The sequence below is a fragment of the Periophthalmus magnuspinnatus genome, chromosome 4, assembly GCF_009829125.3.
Source record: "Periophthalmus magnuspinnatus isolate fPerMag1 chromosome 4, fPerMag1.2.pri, whole genome shotgun sequence".
Lineage (NCBI taxonomy): Eukaryota > Metazoa > Chordata > Actinopteri > Gobiiformes > Gobiidae > Periophthalmus > Periophthalmus magnuspinnatus.
The window spans coordinates 24583539-24610142 of record NC_047129.1 but is presented as its reverse complement, the minus strand read 5'-3'; the positions used below and the strand labels follow the sequence as shown (position 1 = coordinate 24610142).

At 38.3% G+C, this 26604-nt stretch overlaps 1 protein-coding gene across 1 annotated transcript in view; it reads right to left on the bottom strand.

Moving 5' to 3' along the window:
- Positions 1–24766, bottom strand: part of brinp3a.1 (bone morphogenetic protein/retinoic acid inducible neural-specific 3a, tandem duplicate 1) — a 169116-nt gene extending 144350 nt beyond the window's left edge. The window contains exon 1 of the mRNA XM_055221544.1: positions 24474–24766. Coding sequence (XP_055077519.1) covers positions 24474–24766 — 293 coding nt within the window. The remainder of the gene's footprint in view (positions 1–24473) is intronic.
- Between the last annotated feature and the right edge of the window lie 1838 nt (positions 24767–26604).

Here is a 26604-nt window from a genome sequence, read left to right as displayed (position 1 = left end):
TAAAATGTTAAATGTAGTGATATTGATATACAACAAAATGTATACATATTTTGGTCATTAGTTACAATACAAATTAATTTCTTTTTCTTTCTAATTAATTTTGTGTATTTATTTTTGTTTCCTCAAAGCTGAAGCTTGAACTTGAAAACTTTAGTGAGGATGTTACCACAAACATGGTGAACATAACCCCTCAAATCATATGAAAGTACTTTTTACTTTTCAGTCCAGTTAAAAAAATGTAGTGGACTAGTAAGTACAGATACCTGCTCGTAAATGTAGTAAAGTAAAAGTAAAAAGTATCCATGTTAAAATCTACTTAAGTAAAAATTTTCAGTTTATGTACTTTACTTAAGTATAGTACTTTACTACTTTTACTTTGTTATGTTCCACCACTGGTAATAAGCAAGAAGTTTTTAAAAAATTAGGCTACATTTATATTTACATTGAAGTTGCAATATGAAAAAAAAAAAAAAATAATACAAAAAAATACAAAAACAAATAATAAAAAAATGATTAATAATATATATATATATAATATTAATAATAATAATAAAAAACTAGAACATTTGACATTTTTCTGTTACCGTACTTTAAAGTATTTACGATGATGATTACCCAAATTAACAAGGGGCTGTAACCAGTAAAGATATATTATAAAAGCAGGTTTTAGGAATGTGCGCTGTTAGCATGCTAGTAGTTATTGGCATTACCATGAGAACTACACCTACAGAAGAACCAAACCAAGTCTAGATCAGGACTAAACTGAGCTCAAAGTGTGAAAAAAGAGCTAAAAAGAGTTGTTACAATGTAATAAAGGAAAAGTTTAGGTTTTGCTGGGGTAGAGGAGATGGTTCTGCTGCTGTGGCCGAGATGGAGTTGGAAGAGGGTTGCGATGCTGACACTATACAGATGTTTTTGCAAAACTGTCATGTTGCACCTTGAGAATCAGTCTGAAATATTTGTTCGATCGCTTTCAGCAAGAGTCATCCTTGATTGATAATGTGTAGAGTCCCACCCATATCAAGTTGGCGTTAGCGAGGTCAATATGTCTTCAAAAGTCTAAGAAATGTCCCAGTATATATTTCATTCGGATCACGTCACATAGGAAACTGTCCATAGTGGTGCCATTATTCAGCCCCAAAGATTTAGTTGTCAGTTGAAAGCTTTGAGATTAATATGGCGAGCTGGGGAACCTAATCCATAACAGGTTCAATTTCCTTCGAACACTGTGAATCTCTCGTGGAGTTACATAGACCCCTGCCCTCCGTCTGACATTAAACTTTTGTTACATTACATTCGAGAACGTGCCCACTATCTATTTCAACTTTACCTTAAGTTATGCGGTCTACTCTCCAAGCGCTTGTCGTGAACTCGAGAATGTCTCTCTGGTCGATTCCTCTTGCTCTCCTCCGTCTGCGCCGAGCCTATTAGTCAAAATGTCAGCTCCCCCAGTCTCCATCTTCACGGGCCATAACTCCACCATCACGCCTCATCTCACCAGTTTTATCTTTTCTTTTTGTGCCTTCACCCTTCTAACACTCAAGCCACTTTAATCGGGAACAAAACTATCCACAACGCGCAATTATTTCACGATTCGTTCCCGTAGTAATCCTCATGTTTGCGATAAAGACACTATTAATACACCTGGACTGCTTTAGGTAATAGCGTTCATTTTGATTTTGTTGCACCGGCTCGGGCCATTTTGCCTCAGATGGAGAAGCACATTTAAAAGACATTACCAAATGGGGTGGAATAAGCGATGTGAATGATATATCCATAAAGACATGGAGAGCAAAAATACAATTCCGTAATGTACCTGACTGGCATTAGACTGCGCAAGAATAATAGCATTTGGGAATTAAACAGAAAGAACCTTGAAGCTATCGTTCACACATTACGTTTTTAAATACCTATTTGTCAAATCTGTGGCAGCTGCTTTGCAAAGTTCATTTGGAGAATAATAGTTCTAAACTAATAATGTGACATTGTAAACAAGTAGGGTTCACATCGTAAAAACTGCAACTATGAAATTGTTGTGTTATGTACGGTAGAAAAGATACTGGATTATTACAAGGTGTGGAAATGACATAGTGAAGTGTAGTGTAAAAGTCAACAAAGTTTAATTAAAGGGTGAGAATTGGAATAAGAAAATTCAATTAGTCCTTAATATTTCTAACAACACATGAATCAGAACAGTTCGTGCATTAGGCTATTTTAGGGTATAAAATGAGTTTTGTAAAAGAACAGAAGCTGTTAGATATTGTCTTTGCATTTGCATGTGCCCTATATAACTGGGAGAGTGTACATCATGTCCATATCTTGAGCTAGACTTTGTCAGGAATACCTTAGCAGGAGAATTTTACCTATTGGACATAATTTTTTTTTTTTTTTTTTTTTAGCAACCTAATCTTTCTGGGGTCCTGCTTAAATGTGTAGCATATAACACATCTTAATACAGTATCATCAATTACGTATAAACAGTAATGTCGTTTTTAATGAAAACAATACAACACAACAATACAATTATGCTTCATATGCAGCCTTGTCATTTAAAATCTCTTTCTGAAACTTTATAAACTGGTAGGTTATGTGTGAACTGTGATGTATCTGTGAAAAATCATAGTGGGCTCAAAATGATTTGTCGAGTAAAATCTAAAAATCATATTTTTTCTTAGTGTCTCTCAGAATCTTCTGTTAAATAAACAAATAATGTAGTAATGTAACACACGTGTAAATGTCTTTAAACCAGGCCCTGGTATTGTTCACATGTATCTGAGTGGTTATCATTTGCCAATCCCTCTGGATTATTCATATTCTGTGATTTAATGTGGTTATTGTCAGTTTCTCTGTTGAAGTTACATTCTGCTCCATTTCACTTTTGCTTCCAGCTGCCTCCATACTGGAACTTAGAATTGAACAGCAATGTTTGAATGTGTTTATTGCTATGGCGACGGTCCATCGATCGTCTCCATGGATCGTCTCCTTGACGATGGCATTCCATCCTTTATGATGTCATGCCTCAAACTTGGTGACATCACACCCTTTTATTGTAAGGGAGAGCACGTTCAGAAGACTGTTCATTTATCCAGATCTTCTGAAGAGACAAGACACATTTCTGAAGCAGAGAGACAGGTTTACAAACCTTAACCTTAAAACACAAAAACAAACACTAAAGGCACAAAAATGGCCAGCCAGAGAGAATACACGATGCCCTTACAAGAAAAGATAGACATCAACTACAAACATGAAGTCAATCATGTTTATGAACTGGCACAAAAGCACTACCTGCCAGTAGATTTTAAAGAGGTGAAGAAAGAAGGTCCCCTCCACGATGCTATCTTCACCTTTCGTTTGACAGTTGGAGAATTCACTGCTGAAGCGGAAGCATCATCCAAAATGTTTGCCAAAAAGCTGGCAGCACAACGGATTCTGCCGGACCTGCTGCGCCTACCTCCACCCGAGGAGAGGGAGGAAAGTTATTCAAGGCAAAGGAAAAAAAAGAATTACACTCTCTGGCGAGAGCCGCCCATGTTTAAGGCAAAAGAAAACCCAGTACAGTGCCTGGATATGCTGGTGACAAAGTGGCGAGGAAAGCCCCCAAACTACAGTGTAGTGGAAATAGACAGGGAGATTGAGCCTTGGATCTATCACATCCAACTGACTTTAGCAGATCAAACAGTGGAGGCAAGAGGCGAGTCGAGGAAAGAGGCAAAAAAAGCAGCAGCGATCAAAATGCTCAATTGCCTTGGCTACAACTACATCGATGAGGAGCCACAACTACCTCCCCGTAAAGTGCCGCTGGATGGTACCGAGGAAAACACTGCTCCAGATTTGCTTAGTGAAGAGGTTACAGAGAATAATGGGCATCTGGAAGGTACAGTAGAAGCTTGTCCAGTTCCTCAAGTTAACCAACCTGAGCAGGAGATCCAGTCATCACCACTGGACCTGCAACAGTCTGAAGAAGTAAGAGAAGACGTCACATCTGGTGTTCTGCAAGAACCATCTGAAGCACTGCAGGAGGACACATGCACAGAACTTACAGACCACAGGCTCCAGCTCCTGAATCCAGATGTCCTTCCAATGTTGATAACAATGGGTGTCATTCAAAACAACCATGGAACAATCCAGTGGTGTGAACCACAAACACCTGCAGCTGGTGGAGAGATGGTATCTGAAGATGTCCCAATCCACTTACCTGAGTTTAGTGAGACTGCCACACCTGAAGTTCAGGTAGATGCAACATCAGAGACCCAAGACATGCCACCTGACTCACTCCAAGAAATGGCCCCTGATGCACTCCAGGAAGTCTCACCAGAAACAATTCCAATTATTTCTCAGGATGTTGCTATTGAAGTCTCTTCGTCGGTTCAGTCAACATCACAATCTGACACAATCCAGGAGGATGTAACAGAAACTATCCAGAATGATCTACAGGAGATTATAGAAGGAAACGGCTCAGAAGTTTCCCACACCAACTTGCTTAAACTAGAGGAGGTCAACTCGACATTGGAAAATGTCAAAACATCCCCAGAACTTCAGGAAATTGCATCTGAATTTCCACAAGAAATTAACATGGAAAATGTTCTGGGACACTCAGCTGCAGGAATCAAACATCAGTCCAGTGCAAGTGCTGAGCCCCAGGAGGAGGTCCAACCTGCATCAATGAACCTACAGGTGCTGTCCAAGTTGGCCTTCCTTGGGGTTATAAAAGAAATCAATGGCAACATAGAGTGGTGTGAGTCAAATCCAACCACCAGTCCCCAACAAGAGTCCGAAGTCTGGAATCAGATTCAGCCCAGCACTACATCAGCACTGTGTGAAACTACACATGAGCCAGAGGACAACAGGGAAGTCAGTTCAGCACAAGACACCTCTCATCAAGAAACAAATCAACTGACAACTGACAACCCACCTGCTCCACCCTGTGAACATGTGGTGTCATTCTCGATTACAGTTGCTTGTGTTAAGAAAATCTTTAAAATGGCAAATTGTGACAAAAAATGTTTCAAACTGGCTGTCAGGCTGCATACAAAGATCAAGGAGAACCTCATAATCGATGGAGATGGTGTTGTCACCTTGGAAGACTTGAAAAAAATTGGCACAAAAGCAGCCAAAAATCTCAAAGCGCAGTATGGATCTGCTCGCGCCCTTCTGAGGGCTGCTCGAGCACCAGACAATGCAGCTTTCGAAGCAGCCGTTGAGACCCATCTCAATAACGCACTGACGGCCTTTTTCAACCCCCCCACATCTGCCCTGTCACGCTTCTTCTCCAGAGTGAGGAGGGCGTTCAGCTTTCATTAGGCCCAATTAGACGACTATGTGCATTTACAACCATTTCGATGGAAAAAACGTTTCCATTGAAATTGTCTGCATAATGTGCATAACATAATGTGTTGAGAGACATCCACAACCACCTCAAGTCCGCTCTAACAATTCTCTGGACTGAGGAGGATGTTAACTTCACATTGGACCCATAATTTGATAAGATTGTGCATTTAGAACCATTTTGATTGAAAGAACGTTTCCTTTAAAATGTGTTAAAATGCATTAATTTACTCCAAAAATAAAAACTGCATAACCAATGGATTGCTTACTGTTGTGCTTCTTTGTATGCTTTAAATGCTCTCAATATTTATGTAGTTAAGTGCTTTTCAAAAACAGAAAAAGAATGAACAAGAGAAAAATAAAATTACTGTGTCTGGAGTAGAACACTTTATATCACTGGTCACTGTCACGTCAAACAACTGTAATTAATGTTCTTGCACTATAATAATATATAATATATATTATATATTTATGTTTACTATTATTATTAATTGTTTTATGTTGCACCATGATACCGAAGCAAGTTCCTAGTCTGAATTTTGTTCTCTGACAACTGATTCTGGGTCGATGCTATAAAGCTGTGTTTTTTTATAGAGCCATTAAAAGTGCATTTGGCATTATCCATCTCAAGCTGGGTTGTTAGTCTAACACTCAAATATCTAAAAGACTAAAAGGTGGAGCAAAGTAAAATTTAAGATAATTTATTACTATATAAACGCTATAAAATAACCAAATTTATTAAAATATCGTAATTCATAATTAGTAAAACCTTGCAGCCCCTGCAAGGGACACACACACACACAAGGAGTAGCCCCACTCAAAACAAAACTGAAAGTGCTGCCACACAGTGACAGCAATGAAGCTCAACAGTGAGTGCCCACCCCTCAGTACTGGAAGTACATTTTTCATTCATTTTTCCCATAGACTTTCCATAAAATTAAAAAGTTTGAAAGCTCGTGCAAAAGTAATCAGCTTTGTGGAAACTAATGACCACACGACCTACAATTGAATTTAAAATCTCTTTCTGAAACTTTATAACCTGCTAGGTTATTAAAACATTTCGCCGCAGCTTGCACATGCACATGCTTTTGGGACTCAGTTTTTAGCCTTATTGTATTTGAGCTTCACAAAAAGTAAAATTTTTGGGGAAATGTGTGATGTATCTGTAGATTAAGTGAGCACACAATGATGATTTGTCCAGTAAAACATAAAAATCATAAATTTTTTTCTCAGTGTCTCTCAAAATCTACTGTTGAATAAACAAATGTTGTAATGTAATGCTAAAACACAATTGTAAATGTCTTTAAAAGGTACAGGCACTTTTAAATCTTCAATAACTCCTATAATTCTTAAGTGATACCCACCAAATTTTAGCAGTTGGTAAATTGAACCTTTTGAGATTTTTGGCAATATATACAGTTATAACTGTTCACTTACACTTGAACCTATCACTACTTAAACTAGGGGAAGTAAAAATGACCTAATTTTCAATAATAATGTTTTTTAAGTGTCCACCATTTTCGGTTTCACACTAAATCGCCGCGTCCAACACACTCTGCATAACATTTGAAAGCATTTCCGGGCTTATGGCTCTTATTTGATCCTCGATATTATTATTAAGTCGTTTATTGTCTGTGGTTTATTCAAAAACACCTTTTCTTTAAGATCGCCCCACAGGAAGAAATCGGGACTAGTCAGGTCTGTGGAGATCACATACTGCCCCCTGTCTTTGCTGGGTTTGTGAATTTGACCCATGTGACTGAAAGTACCACTGTACAATGAGGGTTGGTTCCTCGGTGCTGTATTTGCTCAGGTTAATGTGGGAAGGGTAGTTCTAAATGCTCTGAAAAAATAAAATAAAAATATTAAGAAACAAAAGAGTTATGTACGCTGTATATTTTCTGGCAAGTCCCTAAACTCTCTTAGCAACTCATTCTCGAGTTCCAGAGCTCTGTATCAAAACAGACACAACACATGCGATCAAAATGACTCTGGTTTATGCATTTTATCTTTTTGAAGAAATAATATTGTTTATATTTCATATACTTGTGTAATATTATCATATAGTTTTTTTTTTTTTTTTATATTACAAAGAAGCCAATGTCCAAAGGCTGCAGGTGGCTTATCATGAAGCTTTACGGGTGCTCTTGAGGAGGCCGCGATGGACTAGTGCGACTGAGATGTTTGTCACTGCAAGAATGAACACCTGAACAAGCTGCACTAAGAACTTTAAGTACAGTTTTATTTGTAGACTAAATAAGTCAGAAAATGAAATAATAATCCATCCATCCATCCATTTTCTTCCGCTTATCCGGGGCCGGGTCGCGGGGGCAGCAGTCTAAGCAGGGACTCCCAGACTTCCCTCACCCCGGACACGTCCTCCAGCTCCTCCGGTGGGACCCCAAGGCGTTCCCAGGCCAGCCGAGAGACATAGTCCCTCCAGCGTGTCCTGGGTCTTCCCCGGGGCCTCCTCCCGGTGGGACATGAAATAATAATGTCACTCACAAATATAAGATTCAGTTCAACCTCACCAATCAGTCAAAGATGTGAAGACACTGGTATGACTGTCTTTTTAAAACATAAATGTTTACTGTTTGTATTTTCACTGTACTTGTCTGTTTTAATAATGAGCCATGAGTCCGGAGTAAAGATAAATTGAATTAATATTAATAGATTGTACTCTAATATATTTTGAGGCAGAGACCAAGATAAAATTTGGTGCATTTCAGAAACTCTCAGTATGGACATATTAACACAAGGCAGGCAGTCTGATTTTGGACCATCTTGATAAGTCAGTTTAGTTTGTGGGGGATCATATGATATGATCATATTCTAAATGTGATAACACCAAGGACTGTATCACCTTTCACTGCAATGCCCCTGCCACTTTCAGTGATCAGAGGGAACGCAGCCAGACAAGTGGCAGTTTGTGGAGAAAAAAAAGCTGAAGAAAATAACACAAAAAAAAAAACCCAAACAAGAAGCAGTAGAGAAATTTTTTTTTTTTTAAATCCAAAATGTTTGCCGTAGTCAGTATCCACTATACCCCATCCCTCTAAGTATAAGATAGTTTACATATAGTACTACACTAACATTTACAGAACACACAATTAACCTTTGTGTTTTCTTCACAGCCTGGCTAACCAAGTCCCTGAAGGTATAACTATGCATGAACGACACGTATGCACATTTTGTCCCTCAACACTACAAAGCCTGGTGGATTTGAATACATACCATAATAATGACACATACAGTACATTATATTGTTTAAATGTGTTTGTTAAACGTCAATCCAAGCCAACCTTCAGTCTGACCTTGGTCTGTTCACAATAAATACACCAGGAACAAGAAAAGCTACCACATGCAGGCTAATCTTTTCAAATGGATGCAGATGGAGTACTTGAAATTGTTTGAGGAAAAAAAAAAAATGCTGTTAAAAGGGCACTATGCAACTTTTCTAGTGCAGCATTAGCCCGGTAAATGTGACAACAATTTAACAGGAAAAAAAGAAAAAAAAAAAATCTGCAAAAGCATTATGTGAAATTACTTGGAGAGCCATAAAAAAATACTACTCTATAAAAGACTAAACTAATGGATGCGTCCTGACTAGTGTGTGCTAAAAAATAAAATGAAGCCACAATATGTATCTTTTTAGCCCATTTTGGTTGTTTTTATTGTACAAAAATCCTTACTTCCTTAGCCTTACTGTGAGCGGGCTTGCATCTCCACAAACCTGCCTTTTATTTGACCTGGAGGAGGACCACTTGCACTTGTTTCCATGGAAATAGTGTTCCTTTGACTATAATCCTCCGCAGTATGGCATAAAACATATCTATGTCTATGGAACCATGCAGGTGACATACTGTACTTTTTTGGCCTTTGCCCCAGTACACATATATTGTATAATCAGTTCTTGAGGTCAAAATAAGTCTGCTGTGTACTGTCTGCATCTAATTAGAACGTGTAATACTGTCCGAGAATCAGGAAGTGCTCAGGTAGCATGCTAGTTTTTATCTAATTCTGCTCTGGCCTCTGAAAGTTGTGAATAATTAAAATAAAACAGGGAATAATTAACATGCTCGGAATGTATAAGCTAAGTGAAGAAAAAACTTTGGACTACTGCAAACCGTTTCACATTTTTAAGACGGTAAAAAAAAAAAAAAAAATCACACACAGATTTGCATTCAGGCAATTTATACTTTTCTTCTCGTTCAATAAAACTACATTTAAGTGCACAGCTCCAATCACTAATGAGCCCGAAGTTAGCACTCCATCATTTCTGGCTCATTTGATGTTTTTATTAGCGTCACCATCTCTCAGGCGAGTAATGGTGAATGTATGTGGGATCTTCTCACATTTGAAAATAAAGAGCAGTCAACGAGGAAGTGCTAATTGCCCAGAGTGTGATTTCTCAAACAGCTACTTCATTAACAGTTAGTCTCCAGGAAATACGTCAAAAATACGTAACGCTGGCTGCACTTTGCTATGAAAGAAGAGATGTAAAAATTACCCATTCTGTATGATATATATATTTGTTCCAAGTTAGCGTTGTAATGGTAAAAAGTGCTAATATCGGTTAAATGATATCATAGGATTTAGGTGTGTATCTAGGGCTGTGGTGGACTAAAGTAAATCATGGTTGACTAAAGGCAGCGTCCTGTCAATCAATTAGTCGTCTATGCTCTCAAAAGCTCTCAAAACTATTATGTATCTCCATATTAGGAAACAATGTATTTATGTACAGACAGATGAAACTTGGGAATCATGAGTTTAATCTGACCAACGATATAAAATAAAATAATTTGCTGATTAATACAAATTCCGGTTGACTAAGACATCGACCATAGACTGTAAAAGTGGATGGAGGGACAAAGGGGTGTGTTGGCCCAGAATTGGACTCTCTTCCTATAAATTTGTATGAGATGGGGGCCCATGTGAGACTTTTTTGCCCCGGGCCCCCAAATTTCAGTTGATGGCCCTGCTCATCCAGAATATTCTCTGCTAGATCGTAGTCGTTTTCACTGATGAGTTGGAACAACATGGAAACATCCAAGTGTCAGCAACTTTAATAATTATCGTGACATAATCGTTAAGCGCAATTATTTTGGCTGATGATGATAATCGTGACACAAAATTTCAATATCTGAAACCTAGAAATTGAATGAATGTAAGATGGATACTCTCAGTGACAGACTGTGGAACGATACTGTGTTATTGTATTGTCAAATTCACAATAATATGGTAGGCTGTCACAGTATATCAAAGTACAAGTTTATTTGCTTTAATTGTTACGGTGCAGCTATAGCTAAAAAAAGAGGGAAGTACATTTCAGTGCTACATGAAGAAATACCTGTCATTAAGCCCTTTTATAGCTTCATTCTCTGGTTTATGTCAGAACCAAAGGCTTGTCAAAAAAGTAGCATATTCACGATTTTTCTTAGACTCCACAAAATATCATACCGTGAGATTTGGATATCGTTACATCCCTATGGAACATTCCAATCTCCATAGAAACAATCGGATGAGAAGTTGAGTAGTATTTCATCTTTAATGTTACCTTCGAACACAATGTCTGCACTTCTGTAATGAGAAGTGTCTCTGTCCCTGTCCCCGCAGCAGTAATATTGTTAAGTGTCTGTTTTCACTGGCGATTTCATTCATTTTCAGCCATTAGAAAATGTGCCGAACATGACTTTTGGAGGCACATTTAGTGGAGATTGTACAGCTCAGCATCTTGTAGTGTCATTTTCAAACAGCCAAAATCACTTTACTGGCTTTGTGTGCAGGGTCCGTACAGCACAATGAATGGGAATGCAGTAAGAGGAGTGCACTGCAGTGGGTGCAGATGCTGACTGAATATATCAGTGGTTTTCAAATCCTGGAAAGTGATGATGTCATAGTCCGAGATGGGGGGCAACAGCCTTTTTTTCTATTGATTACACTGAACTTTGCCATGAAATATCCAAAATGTCAATTCACAAATGCCAGATGAACCAGATAATTTCTACTAGACCCATTACCTTCTTGAATTAAAACAATAATTTGCATTTAATTATATTCATTTTTGTTCGTGGCCATTGGTATTAAATATTATTGGCCCATTAGACTGTTGTGATGTCATCTGAAACCCTGCAAGAGGGAGAAAAGCAAGCTCTCGTGATTAGATAGAAACAACATCACACAAAAATTACAGTAGTCTTAGTTCCATGTAGTTTAGAAGGGAACGTAAAGGCACTTTGTCCAAATTGTCCAATCAGCACCTGAAGATGTCATATTTTTTTCATTTAATCACTTTGTATAGAGTTATATGGGGCATTGTAACTTCAAGGGTAGTTTTCTTGAAATGCATTGTTCTCCCATAGGGACATAAGGGTCACCTCCATAGCATCTACATACACCAAACTTTACAATTTCGTACTTGCATTACAATTTTGACAGATCATGTAAAAGGATTTGTTAATATTTCTAAGCCTGATTTATGATTGAATTCAAAACTCTGCAAATATGTCAAGAAATGTTATGAAATCTATGTCCCAAATATGTGCAATTTTAGCCATTTTTCACATAAAATTCTGCATTTATAAGTAGTAAAATACAAAAGTTGTTTTTGTCCAGTTGACAGATTTTACTTTACTGAGGGATTAGAAAGACATCTCACTTATAACTGACACCACACAATATGTTGAAAAACTTTAACTTACTAAACTACACACAAACCTTAAAGATTTTTTTCCTATTCAGCTGTAGAGTCTCGCCCCAGTAGAGTTGTTATTGCTTTGCCTGCAGTGTTCCATAGGAGATATTCTTATTGCTTATTACCACCTCGATAAACATTCATTCTTACTGTGAGCCGACTTGCCTCTCCACTGATCTGACCTCTAACTTGGTTTCATGGTGTCACCGGTCTGTCTCCATTTAGATAGATACGCTTAATGCTATACCCTATGAAATACTTGACAACAGTTGCTAAAAATAGACCGTGATGTCACATTGCAAAGGATTGTGGGATAACTCCTTAGACAAACGCCAAAGCAAAGCCAGTACGTCGTTCTTCGTCAAAACACCCTAATTTCACCCTAATTTCGAAGTTTTTCTACACAATTTCTGATTTTGCAGAGCGTTTAAATGTAGAATCAGTTGTAAAGTTGGCTATTCTATCTTCATGGACACTCTCAGTTATAAAAAAAAGTTACATACTGCACCTTTAAATGCCCGCGTACTCAAATATGACAAACAGTACCAGTCCAAACTCATTCCTCACCTCCCTAACATATTTCTAACATTCTGATTCTTCAAGAGGATGAGTTTGTAAGCATGTTTATGTGCGGGGCATGCTAACAACAAAATCATTTGCTATTGAAAGTTTTGCAAATTTTCCGCTCTTCAGAAGATTGTAGGAGCCGAGAGTGTTTTTCTGTGCAGCTGCGAGCTCAGGTGGTGACATCAAGGCTGACATGAAAAGGAATCTGGGGAAAAGAAAAAAATTGGAAAAAATTTTGATTCTAAGCAATTCCACCCACAGTATCAGCCATTGTAGCTAATAAATAGAAAAAATCAGAACACGAGGCAAAAGCAAATCTTTCTCGTAACATTGATGACTTTCAATCCAAAAAATTATTTAAGAGTATATGGTTTAACAAATTGAAGAAATGGTTGCAAGAAGTTGTCAATTTCACCTCACGACAAGAAGATACAGAGCCGAAATGTTGATGTTAAACGGTTAATAGATCATTGTAACAACAAATAAGAATTGTGGCAAATTTACAAACAAAATTAAATAATTCCAATTCATTTTTTAAGTTTGATTTCATAAAGATGTTGTTACCTCATCAAAAACAATCACTGAGTTGCATTTAGCTTCATTCACGCTTGTTTCATTAATCCTGTTTACAAGACTGTCAAGGGTACAAACCTCACAAATCACTTTCTGTTTCAAATTTCCCAGATTTGTGACATTATAGGTAGAAATCCAGAGGACTGACAATGTTTTTAAGTAAATAAATCAATGCCAGACTTGCTCATTTCTGCTGTCTTTGTTTTTTCACCCCATGGTAATTCCCTCTGCTGCCAGAAGATGGAGTGGTAATATCTATCCTCATAGCAAGTAAAATCGAGATGTTTCTTCTGACACTAATCACATAACACTGTTCTCGGATTGATTGTCATTGGATATCAACTTTCACCCATTAGCAAGTCAAAACTAGATATCCACAGTAATCTAATCCTCCAGTTATGTACACTCTGAGTCCAGAAGTACATTCATGGGTCCAAACATTAGCCTTAAAGGGCCGGTAACCAATTATTTGTCCATTTATTTGAACAAAAATCTTTTTACCCCAGTGCACATATATTGTAAATGTAGCCGTTGAGGTCAAAATAAGTTTGATGTGTAATATAAGCATCGAATTATAAATAATCATCCAATTATTAGGAAGTGTGTGATTAGCATGCTTGTTGTTATCTTCACAGTGATGGCAAAACTCCGGTCTGACCTTTGAAAGTTGTGAAAAGTGCTTATAAACTCATCACTGTGAATAATTAGGATGCTCAGAATGCATAAGGTAAGTGAGGAATAATTTAAAACCACTGCAAAAATGAATTAATTCTGTTTTGCATGTTTTAAGGCAGTAAAAATCAGGAACAGCGCCTTTAAAAAGAGGCTAAACTAAGCTTATCTTCCAGCTAGATACTCCCTGACTCAAGAACTGCATTCAGGATTGCTACTCCACATGTTAGCTCCCTTATTCGACTCATGATAATTGAAAATGGACTTTGGCGGCCGACCTCAGTGCAGTGAAAAGCATATCTGTTAGCTGTCATGTATTCGTATGTGTGTTAGCTAAAGGCAGTTTATCTCTGTGCTAATGCGACTAGCGGTGAATGCGCAATGGGCCAGAGGAGTGAGGGGATAAAGAAGTGCTGTGTCCTCCACCGCTCTATTTCTCCACTCGCTCTTTTTTCCATCTCTCCTCTCTTTCTCTCTGTGCATTGGCGATATGGTGCAGCATAAAACAATATATAGCAAAATATAAAATATGGTCGAATAAAAGGCATTCATAAAATAAAAATAAAACAAACTTTGACGAAACACAAAATACAAAAACATCTCTTCCCGATACTACTCCCCTTTCTCTCTCTACCTCCCTTTACCCTTTCTTTCTCATTCTCTCAGTCTCTCTCATTCACTTACCTCCCTCTTTCTTGTCTCCCTCCCCCTTTCTTCTTTTTTTTTCTCTTAAAACATATCCTTGAATACTTTTGGTTTGGTATTTCATGTTGTAGAACTTACAATACCAAGGCCATGTCCCCATTCAACAAATGCACAATTCATCTAGTGCACTAAAGGACACTTGCGTAACTTCCGGCCTATCCCATTTCATGCACCCGATGAATGCAGTTGACAAATCTGCCCTACGTTTCCGTGGAGATCGGGCGTGAACAAAGCGTGCATCCGAGCAAACTTCACACACTGCTATAAACAAAATGATCTCAAACGTTATATTTGCCTATTCATATTCAAAGGGAAAGATTAATCCTTACTTCATTCAATCTAAACAGAAATGAACGGTTGCAATGTCGACACCTTGACTCTTCTTCTATGAAATAATAAAGAATATTAATTAAGAAACTAATAATTTCAGTCTCTATTTTACACCTTTAGGGCATGAGTCAACAGCGATATAGCTCAGCAGCCATCACGGTTGCTAGGCGACATAACGTAAGCTAATGTAAGCCCGATGAAGGCTACAAGGAGGACTTGTCGGCCGGGTACTTCAAGCGGTACTTCGAAGATTGCAACCGTCGAATTGGGACACAGTGCTAGAAAACACAAGTTCCATCCATCCACCATTGATGTTTGGTGTTTGATTGCCAAAAAAGTATTGCTAATGCTAATATAAGCCTGCAACTTTAATGTAATTTGATGGCATAAATGTCCGGCGATGATTTATGAACTTAAAAACTTTACAGGAAATCTGCCTATGACGTAACTATTCAGGGAAATTTCAAAACGTAGCAGTTTCTGAGTCTCGGTACAAGACAACTTCATAAACAGAATGAAACAAGAGATCATTTCTATTGTGCACTGAGACATAGAGAAAAGCAAACTAAAGGGTTCTAGATGAAGAATATTTATAGATGAAATGTATAATCAATAAAATCTGTAATTTGTATTTAATAATTCCAGTCAGTTATAAAAAGGTCTTTTCGTATGTGTTTAGAGTCTGGATAGAGTTACTCACACACACGCCTCTCATATACTAGACAAGATGGGTGAAGTGTCTTGCCCAAGGACACGTCAAAACGACAGAACTTGGTCAAAGCGGAAATCGACATTTGGGTTGAGGGACCACAGCTCTAACCGCTGCACAACTGTTGCCCCGATAGCTGGTTAATCGTTTCCGCCCTAAACTTCAAGTATGTTTTGATGAACGAACATTAATACATGGTTAAACGCTCCAAAAAGTCAATCTCCTTTAAAGACTCTTGAATAGCTTGTCGACGTCTCTACGCTGGGAGACATTTTGACTTGTTTTCTAGTTTTAAGTTCTCTCCCTCCTCAACACAAATCATACACTGCAGCCTGACAACTCCAAAGTCTTTCTTCCCCAGGTGTCTCGCTAAGTGACAGCTCTACCCATGCACCGTATTCAAAAAAAAAACTCAAAGGAACGCAAAAAAACAAACCTAATAAAGTAGTGATAGCGTGTACATCCGTGTGTCGCGTTTCAGCCTCGAGTGAAAATTGGATTTCTGCTGTAATTAGATAAATGGCCGTTGTAGAAGCTGGAAAGGCCACTTGTGCTCGGGGGAGAGGAGGTGATGGAGTTGTCAGGTTTGTGTTTTGTGAATGAACATGTGTGAGATCAATACCAGACACTGCAGGGGACGCGGGCTGGCTCTGTTAGTATTACCAACGCTGGAAATGGAAATGCCACAACTGCCATGTTAATGATGAGACAATAGAGTTGGATACTCCCTTTCTTGGCGCTTAGTGTTGTCACAGTTGATTTTGAGACTAAGGAACAGTATTTCAGTATCTACAGATTACAATAATACAAAAACAACACTTTTTTTAGACAATAGAATGCAATTTTCAACATTAAATCGTACTTTCTTTTATATTACCCTGTGGAATTGCATCTGTATAATCCCTCAGTCGTCCAGGTAGTTTCCATAGTGGTCCATGGGCGTATACTAGTCTATGTGTCTTATTCTCGTTCTAATACAGCTAATGATCATTCTAAAGCTATTCAAGAAAGGTCCATTAGTATTAATACATGTTCAAGTGAGTATCGGGTTTCATTACAAGTTTTAGTATCAATTAGTGTTGAATCTTCCATATTTCCGATACTATTAATCAAAATCAAATAAAACATATCCATTGATTTCAATTGTAAATGTCTCCCCCTACTGGATACCTTAATCCGCACTTCTGAGACATATATAAGTAACATGATGGAGCCAAAGTGAGTTCTATATAAATATGTAACTATAGCTATTTTTAACCTAAAACCATAATAATAACCAAATCTTTCACTATAATCAACACTTACTATTCAAAACCATTCATCTTTCACTGTTTAACCTTTTAACTATCGCTACTTTAACAGATTTGCCGACAGCTGACACCGATTTAACAAATTGTACGAGCAGATGTTTCCAAACACCAAAAGTCAGTAGGTAATCACCTGCTTTGTTTCTACGTCAAAGGTTTTTTCTCGTGCTAATGCTGCAGCTCGTAAGACACTAGACTCGACTCTGAGGACCAGGTTTAGAATCTTGCTCAGCACATCCACTTGAAAAGCAAGTCGTAACCCAGCGTGCCGTGTTCTTCGCAGCAGGCTACAGTTAAACTTGATTGTGTGAGTAGAGAAACCTGCTCCAAAAAAAAAAAAACAAAAGGGAGTTGGTTATGTCCTGCGTAAGTACAGTAGTGGTTATATCACGCTTGTGGGGAAAACTTAAGTCGCTGGTTCGAGACGAGATGCTGACACTTCGACTTTGCCCGCAGTCACTCGCAACAGCGTCAGCCATTGCAGTGTGTCTGGTTGTTGTTAGCTGACTTAAGTAAGGCCTGGTTAGTAGTTCGGTGGGAGATTGCGGAGAATTCCAGGTGCCACAGTGGGGCAGAAGGCTCTAGTCTAGTACATACTGTTGTTGTGCACTTACGCAAGACACTTCACCCACATTGTCTTGTATGAATGGGGTGTGAGTGAGTGAAAGTGGTGGTTGGAATAGTGCGGATTGGCAGCCTCGTGTAAAGCCAAGTGTAGACTGTATGAATAATGCATTTTTTATTATAGAGGTTACATGTTTCACCTTTAACAAAAACAATAATAAAATAAATCTGGTCTTTCTCTCTCTATAAGTCTTCCCTTCACTATTCCTCCCTCTCTTCCCCCTCTCCCCTTCTCCGCCTCCTGGTGCGTGGGTGCATTAGTGCCAGTCCGCTGCCTCCAAAGCCTGTTATTCCGATGCAGTTTAGTGTCCTCCGTCCGAGCGGGTGCCAATCCAAAAAGGCTCTGAGTGACACTGGCATTTAGCTGCAGACGGAGGGGGACACAACCAGGGACAGGAGCTCGAGAATCCATCACCTCCTCCCAGAATCGGACTGTCCCTCAAAATGTCCTTTCTTTCAGCTGTACCGCTGTTCAGGGTTCAGTGCATTCAGGGTCTCTCTTTGTGCGATGGTGAGAGACCTAACATGCAAGTGTGAGCAGCCATAGACAGATTGTACTTCAAAACGTGTAATTGATTTCCATTGAAGAATACAAATAAACGAGACATACCATTGTGTATACTGTATATATATTTGTTTTCTTTTCAGCACTGTTCTCTATCCCTATATATTGTAATTGCTTAAATAAGACATCTTGCACTTTTGTCTGCTACATAATTATAATCCATGACACCCGTAAATCATGATTTTGCACATTTTAATTTGATTTGTGTCAAAAAGGATAAGCAATGCTGCTGAATGCCATGTGTTTCGCCAATTAAGAAAATAACATTGGAGAAGGAAATAAGTACAGAAATAAGTACAGTGGGTGTGTATAGTGATTCTGCACAATATGCCTCCTTTAAAAAGTGTTTCAGTGGTCCCTCGCTATATCCCGGTTCACCTTTTGCTGTTTTGCGGATTTTTTTGTGAAATTGTACAAGTTTTTTACAGCATAGGAATGTGCATTGTGTTCTGCGTCCTGATTGGCTAAGCAACTATAGACCATTGTTAATCAGCCAAAATGCGTTCAGCCAAATGTACATAAATGTTGAACTGTGAAATACACGTCACTATTAATTAATTAAGAGAAATGTGAGAAAATGTTAATGCCTGTTTGACAAAAGTGTATAAAGTGTGTGGTGAGGGGTTTTACAGCCTTAAAGCATAACAAATAAAGTTGACTACTTCGCGGATTTCGCCTATTGCGGTTATTTTTAGAACGTAACCCCTGCGATAAACGAAGGACCAATGTAATTAAAACATAAAAAGCTGCTACTTTCTTAATTTAGCCTTCTTTTAGTTTTGGTTTAGTCTCTGTATAGTTTTGACTATTACATTAAGGCATGTAGGCCACCTGGTTGTCTCCATAAAGATGTTATTACTTTGTTTGGGATGTTCCACATGTGACATTAAACTTATCTATTGTGTATTTATTCCATTTGAACACATGCAGGTCAGATCCACAGATTGACCTGATTGTGTCACCTGCTCGTCTCCATGGATAAAGACATGTTTCATTTAAAGACGCCACACTATGGAATATATTTGGAAAAACAAAAAGATGTACCCTTTAGAAAACTTACATGGTGAATCTTTAAGAGAATTTATAAGATCATTATTGTAATACTATAATACTAACCATAGTTGTTGAATATATTTTTTTCTCATTGTAAAATCATTGTAATGACTCTGATAATGCAGTTTGCAGCAATGTGTTCTTGTATTCAAATCAATATCACATTTGAATCTGCTGACAGAGCTCTTCTGTCAATCGGACGACATATTGATGGACCTCGTAAAAAAGGCTACATGTATGAAATACATCTGATGCACATGTGTGTGAATGGGCTTTGTCATCACTTTCTATGGATTTCTCAGACTCCATTTTCCATTACTAGATTTCACCCATTTTCAAAGTGTGACAGATGGGCAAAATTGAATTTGAACTGTTAGCTGCAATATACTCAAGAGTTTTTTTGTTGTTGTTGTTTTTCTTTTTTGCAAACGTTTAGTCATAGAATCTGGCAACCCAAAATGAGAAGCTCATTCTGCTTTGTAGTTGGAGAATTTGCTTCAGATCCAAAACACGAAATGTAAAAGTAAGTAACTGTTGCATCATGTAAAATTGCGAGTTAATCTATTTGACCATTGTTACCACTGTGATGTGAACATGTTTACTACACTACCACATCTGAAATACACAAATTCAATATAATGTTCAGAAATTCCACAGAAAGCCTCATACTTTGCAGCTCAACATTCTCTGGAATTATGATGCTAACTGCGGGCACTGCTCTGTCTAAAGCTCTGTTACTCAGATTTGACTTTAATGTGAGCTTTGTTTTAACACAATCTGACCATAAAAACAGACTTACCGTAAATTTCGGACTATAAGCTGCTACTTTTTTCCCACGTTTTGAACCCTGCGGATTATACAACAGTGCGGCTAATTTATAGATTTTTACTGCCTAACGGCCACTGGGGGGCACTCTAACAGTAAATGCAAAAGTGAGACATGGGGAAAGATTATGAACTGATGCTTTTCAGACAGTTTAAAAAAAGAAAAAAAGCATTTACTAAATTAAAACAAAAAAAACCCTTCTGTGTACCATCTTTCTGTGTAAATATCACATGTTACAACACAAAAACCTGCGGCTTATATTCAGGTGCGGCTTATATATGTACAAAATTGATTTTCTTTCCAAATTTGGCTGGTGCGGCTTATATTCAGGTGTACTCTATAGTCCGAAATTTACGGTAAATGAAACTACAACAGGTGAGATGGTTTCTGCGGTCCCTCTCACATCACATTACAGTCACAGGCTAGCTAGCATTAGCCATCAACCACCACAACGTGACGATGAATACTGATCACAGGTTCCTGAAAATGTGTTGTTTAAATCCACTTTATCTTAAAACTTTTTGGCAGAGTACATTGTGTCACCATGGTAACTGCTGTTTTAGTTTTGCATAATATAGTCCCATTTATCTTAAAAGTAGAACTCAGATTATCATATTTTAGATTATAAGGATTTATATGGCACAACAACAGAGAGGAGAAGTTAGTGAGTTAGCTGAAGATTTTTGGTATTTAAATGTAAAAGCCTTTATATAGATACATTGGTTCATAGTACTCTGTGTGTACTAGGACTCCTGCAATCGTAGTCTTGTGAGTAGGGATGCACCGATTCAGCTTTTTCTGTTCCGATAGCGATACCTATACTTCTGCAGATGCCCGATATCAACTGATACCGGTGTAGGGACAGAAAATGGCACTTATTTCCTTAAAACACAGTGACGTTATTACACAAGCGATCCAACTGTGTTACGCAACTGTTATTTATTCTTCAAATAGCCACTGAAGAGCTTTGTATGGAGATAAGTTCAAACATCACGAGACGCTCCATCAGCCTGTAAATAGTCTTATTATGTCCAATTAAAGGCCTGGCTTAACCGAAATAATGGAGCCAATACCTCATCCGGCAAATTTTTCAGTATTCGATGCCAGTATCAGTATCGGTGCATCCCTACTTGTGAGTGTAGTTTGGGTCAGATACACAGAGATGCGTAATAGTTTTGAGAGTTTTTGACATGCCCCCTTTTTAGTTGACAATCGACCGCCCTATTTTCCACATGCAGTAACCCTACAGTATAATTCCATACAGCTCCACACATAGCGCGTGCTGAGAGCTGTTTTTTTCGTTCCTTTATCACGGCTTTGGGAACAGTGGGGGAGCAGTCAATGTGTCAGGCATTGTCAAACTACATCCTGCTGCTTTCCAACACACACACTCCTGTATTCTACACAACTACTAGCAGCACAGCACCACAGGACTGCTCAAGTCTGCCTCTTATACTGGAAGATATGGCAAAAAAAAAAAAAAAAAAGATATGCTAAAAATAATGCTAAAAAAAAGATATGCTATATATTTTTATTTTGTTAATTTTTTTATTTTTTTTTTTATTTTGTATTGTATGAATGGGGGGAAAACTAAGTTTTTTATTATTTTAACTTTTTACTGTATTTTTCAATTTATTGAGAGTGATTTCTTTTTTTTAAATATGTTTTTTAATATTTTTTCATGTACATAAACAGTCAGAAATAATTATGATTTATTTATTATTATTTATTTATATATTTTTTCAAACAAATTATTATTATTTTTTTCCTCTAAATTTTAGATTAGATTCATTTTTTTTCTTATCAACCTGCACAAGTGAACAATTAGAAAGAAATCCAGAAATCAGATAATGATCCCATTTTTTGTAACATTGCTACTGACAATTGGATCTCGATTTAATTCAAACCTGTTATATTCCACAGCCCTACTTCTCCTTTGTCACACCCCAGCCAACTCACTCTGACTTCAGCCTCTCCTCGCTGCTTACCCCCTCCCCTCCACGAAATCTTTACTTTCACTTTCCAACCAGCATGCGGTCTACTCATGTAACCACATCATTGTCATATCCACAAAAAAGAAAGAATCCATACTAGACGCGCCACGCTTTTGAACAAGCTAAGCAGTTTACAATCCGCGTCCTACGGCTCACTCCTACTGTGAAGGAGACAGGGAATGGAGGAGTTCTGAGTACGGAAATGCACGGCTGGATATTGGGAATTCAATCGCAATTTGGTAAAGTGGGAAAGTGTAGGAATGGTGTTTGTTTCAAAGTGGGTCAGTGTAAAATAGTGTAACATGGAAAGCACTGCAAGTAGTGCAGAGGGATTGTGATTTAGTACTGGTTTAGGCCTGGTCTCCTAGTCTAATCCTGTTTTAGTTCTGGTTCAGTCCTTGTGTAGTCCTGGTGTCGATTTAGGCTTTTGTCCTGATTAGTCCTGCTCAGTCCCAGAATAGTCCTGGTTTTGTCTCAGCCTATACTGATTTAGTCCTGGTTTAATCTTAGCTTAGTAATAGTTTAATCCTGGTTTAGTCCTGGTTTAGTCCTGGTTTAGTCCTGGTTTAGTCCTGGTTTAGTCCTGGTTTAGTCCTGGTTTAGTCCTGGTTCAGTCCTGGTTCAGTCCTGGTTTAGTCCTGGTTTAGTCCTGGTTTAGTCCTGGTTCAGTCCTGGTTTAGTCCTGGTTCAGTCCTGGTTTAGTCCTGGTTTAGTCCTGGTTTAGTCTTGCTTTAGTCATAATTTGGCTTGTCCTGTTTAATCCTGGTTCAGTCCCTTTGTAGTCCCAGTTTAGCCATCGGTTAGTCCTGATTTAGCCCTGGTTTAAGCTTTTCATCTGCTAAATCTTGGTTTAGTCCCTCTGTAGTCTTGGTTTAGTCCTATCTTAGTCCTGATTAAGTCCTGTTTTACTCTTGATTTAGTCTTAATCTAGGTTTTGGCTTGTTTAGTCCTTATCCACCCCATGTGTAGTCCTGTTTTAGTCAGAATTTAGTTCTGGTTTAATCCTAGTTTAGTGGTTGGTTAGTCCTTATTTACTCCTTGTCTCCTAGTCTAGTTTCGCTCTAGTCCTTGTATAGTCCTAGTTTAGTCCTCAGTAAGTCCTGTTTTAGTCCTGATTTGGTCATAATTTGGCTTTTGTACTGTTTAGTTCTGGTTTACTCCTGTTGTCCATATTTGGTCCTAGTTCAGTCCTGGTGTAGTCCTGGTTCAGTCCTTGTGTAGTCCTGATTTAGTCCCGATTTAGTCATAATTTGGCTTTTGTCCTGTTTTGTGGTTCAATCATTCAGACTATGCAATGTAAAAGTGCCTACTCATTTAAAAACATTCTCTTGCCATTACCAAGCAACAAAATAAGTACCTAATTTGTGATTTTGAAAAGCATCTGGTAACTGAGTCAATGTGGTGTAACTGCGTAATGGTTTTGAACATTTTGAATGGGTCTGAATAGCAGGCGGCACTGACTATTTCCTGGAGATGTTAATGTTAATGGACCTTAAAGCAGTAATACTAAAAAGCATTAGCATTTAAATTTATTAGACATTAGCGGTTAGCATTCTCATATTGGCTGTGTCATCTCAGTGTTGTTCCGGTTTTGTTCGTATTTAGTCCTGGTTTAGTTTTAGTTTGGTTCTGGCTGAGTCTAGTCTACACATTGTCCAGTTTAATCTTGGTATAGACTTGGTTCTTCTTCACTGTGTTCTGATTCATATGGTTTAACGTTGCTTCTGTAGTTCTGGTTTAGTCCTAGTCTCAAGCAGCTTTAGTCAGGATTTTACGCTTGTTTAATTCAAAAGTAGGTATTTTCAAGAGTTACAAAGTTCTTTCTATGTTCAAAACAAACAAAAAAGTCTAATTCCTGAGGGAAGTGTACAACTTGAATATATAAGGTGAACATAATAGTTGTTCTCCATTTCATTTATGCAACAGGATTATAGATAGTTAACGTTTGATGCAATTCACACACCTGACAAAAAAGTAAGTAGTAAGTAACTAAAGCCATCTGCAGGATTGTGGATCAAATTTCCCACATCCCAATATCACATCTGGAGACGTCCGTGTGTATCATAGACTGTATAAAAAGCCAATAGCTATGTCCATTTATACATACAGTCTATACTTGGACACCCGCTGCACGTAACAGCGCAATCTGATCAATAGCAGGAGAGGCTTTCAACTGCACGAGGTAAGAACGGCCTTTCCGGCAAGCGCCACTGAGCACGTGCTGTTTAATTGTTTTAGTGCGCTATGGTAATGTGAAAACTGCCATACGATAGCCATTTTTATTAGTAAGTATATCTGCAAAGTTTTAGTGCTAATGATAAATTACTAGATGCACCTGAACGTCTCTTAGTCGCATTTGCAACTTAGTTTTTTGCAAGCCGTCCAGACTCTCTCCAGTCTTTTCATCGATGTTCTAAGGACTACTTGTAAAACTTCTCCAACTATCACACACAAACAGGGTATTGCCACAAATCAAGATTCGATGTCTAACTTCATTCATACCCCTCAGCTCAAATGACCCTCTCCTTACCTGTAGATCTTGTACTTGGTGGTGAATCCTTGCTGGTACCTCTCTGTGAAGTCTGTAAACTCCTGCGAGTGGTGGAAGGGACCCTTATCGGACAGGAGCCAGCCCAGGGGCCCATTGGCTCCGCTGAAGCCTGTCCCCGTGGAGGAGGAGGAGGAGGAGGAGGTTGCGCCCCCTGGTGGATCCCCCGGTGCCCCCCTCACCACCACAGCGCAGCAGCCCAGCAGACACACGCAGTACCCCCATAGAGACATGAGCGCCCTGGGTCTAGAGGCGGAGATGAACCGGCCACTCATGCTGCTGCCCCCTGCCCCGCCGACTCCTCATTCTCCCTGCACTCCCACGCGGCTCTGAGGGGAAAGAAGAAAAGGATGGTCAGCCAGAGGTCATTAAAAAAACGTTAAGAAGACATATTGTGAATATTGATGAGGGTATTTTACTTTTATCGGGTATTAACTGCTAACACATATAACAACATATTTAGACTAGCGAGTTACCTTGTATTGTTTTGAAAATGCTAGATTGGCTCAAAATATTAAGTTTCACATTTGTTTTTGATGCTCTGAGTCTCCCCTCGGTTTGCTCCCAGCGCTAAGTCACCGCCCCTTCAGAGCACTATTACAACACAATCAACGTGCATCTCGCTATGTAACCTACTAGTACCATCACATTACATTTGTCAAGGTGTTGTGTAATTTTTGTATCATGTATTTTATTTTTTTATGGATAATTGTACTGTGGGAACATGGATGGCGTGGGCTTGTGGGCTAAGACTGGGGACATAATCTTACAGTTAACTGTTAGGAGAGTTCAAATAGGGCCCGGGAGAGATTGCTAGATTACTCAGACGTGCATGGATGACACATAAAACAACTTCAGGCATGTTTTTGATGAGGAAACACTGTTAAAACACATAAAAAAGTCCATTTTGCACGATACCCCCTCTCTAAACAATTGATTTTTAACCAGTGTGCCAGGAAACATGAGTGTGCCTTGAGGTATCGCCAGAAGCGCCTTGGTTAGGGGTGGGCAACTGGGAGCCAAAAACTGATATCACAATTTTGAGAAAGCAAAATAATCATCTTTGCCAAAAAGAAAAAAAAAAAAAGACAAGGCCAATGACACTATCTGCACCATTTTGCTTCTAAAATGGGTGGTGTGCCGTGGAATCTTTTAACCAAAAAAGTGTCAGTGACTGAGAACATGTTGAAAAATACTGTATTGAAGAATATATTGTGCTTGTGTCTGTTATAATGTGTAATATTGTTGTAATGTATGACACACGTGGTTCATTATGTTATAATTTGGAGACTTTAAATCACAATATTAATCTAAAGCGATTTAATGAAAAAAAAAGTCTGACTTCTGCGTTAGAAAACACCAATTCCCAATGGGAGCTAACATCACCGTAAACGTCTTCAGAACAAAGAGCTACCGGCACCTGCGACAGATCAAGCTGCATTTTGTTTCATTTCTGCCAAAATAACTATACAATGTTGCAGAATCCTACACATATCACCAATTAAGAAAATACAATTGAAGGACACAGTACAGATCAGTGGTTGTACAACGGTGGCGGTGAAAACAAGGGTTGATCGCAAAATGCCATCTTGAAAATAAGTGTTAAAGATTGCTCAGACATGCACGAATCACTCCAAATACAACTCTGAGAGATTAAATGAGAAAGGGAAACAACTATAACATGGTCAAAAGCTCTGAAAAGTAAATTTTGCACATTACATTTTGCTTTAAAATAGAACATACATAGAACATTATGTTACATTTTGTTAATTGTAAACCACAATATTGATCTAAATCGGCTGAATATTTTAAAAAAAAAAACTGGTCCATTGACTTCCTGTTCAAATCTGCAGAACTGAGATGCCCCGTCTCTTCATGTTGGCATTTCACCATAACAAGAGGTAGATTATCATGTATGAATTTTTTTAAATTGAAATAATTTTTGTATAAAAAATACAGATATCATTCTGGATTCTCCAGGCAACAGGCAAATACTTTATTCAATTATATGTTTTGGATTACTCAAAAATACCTTGAAATATATGCATTCTTACTCTGAGTGAGTTCACCTCTCCACAGATATGACCTGTAACTTGACTCTGCGGAGACCCTC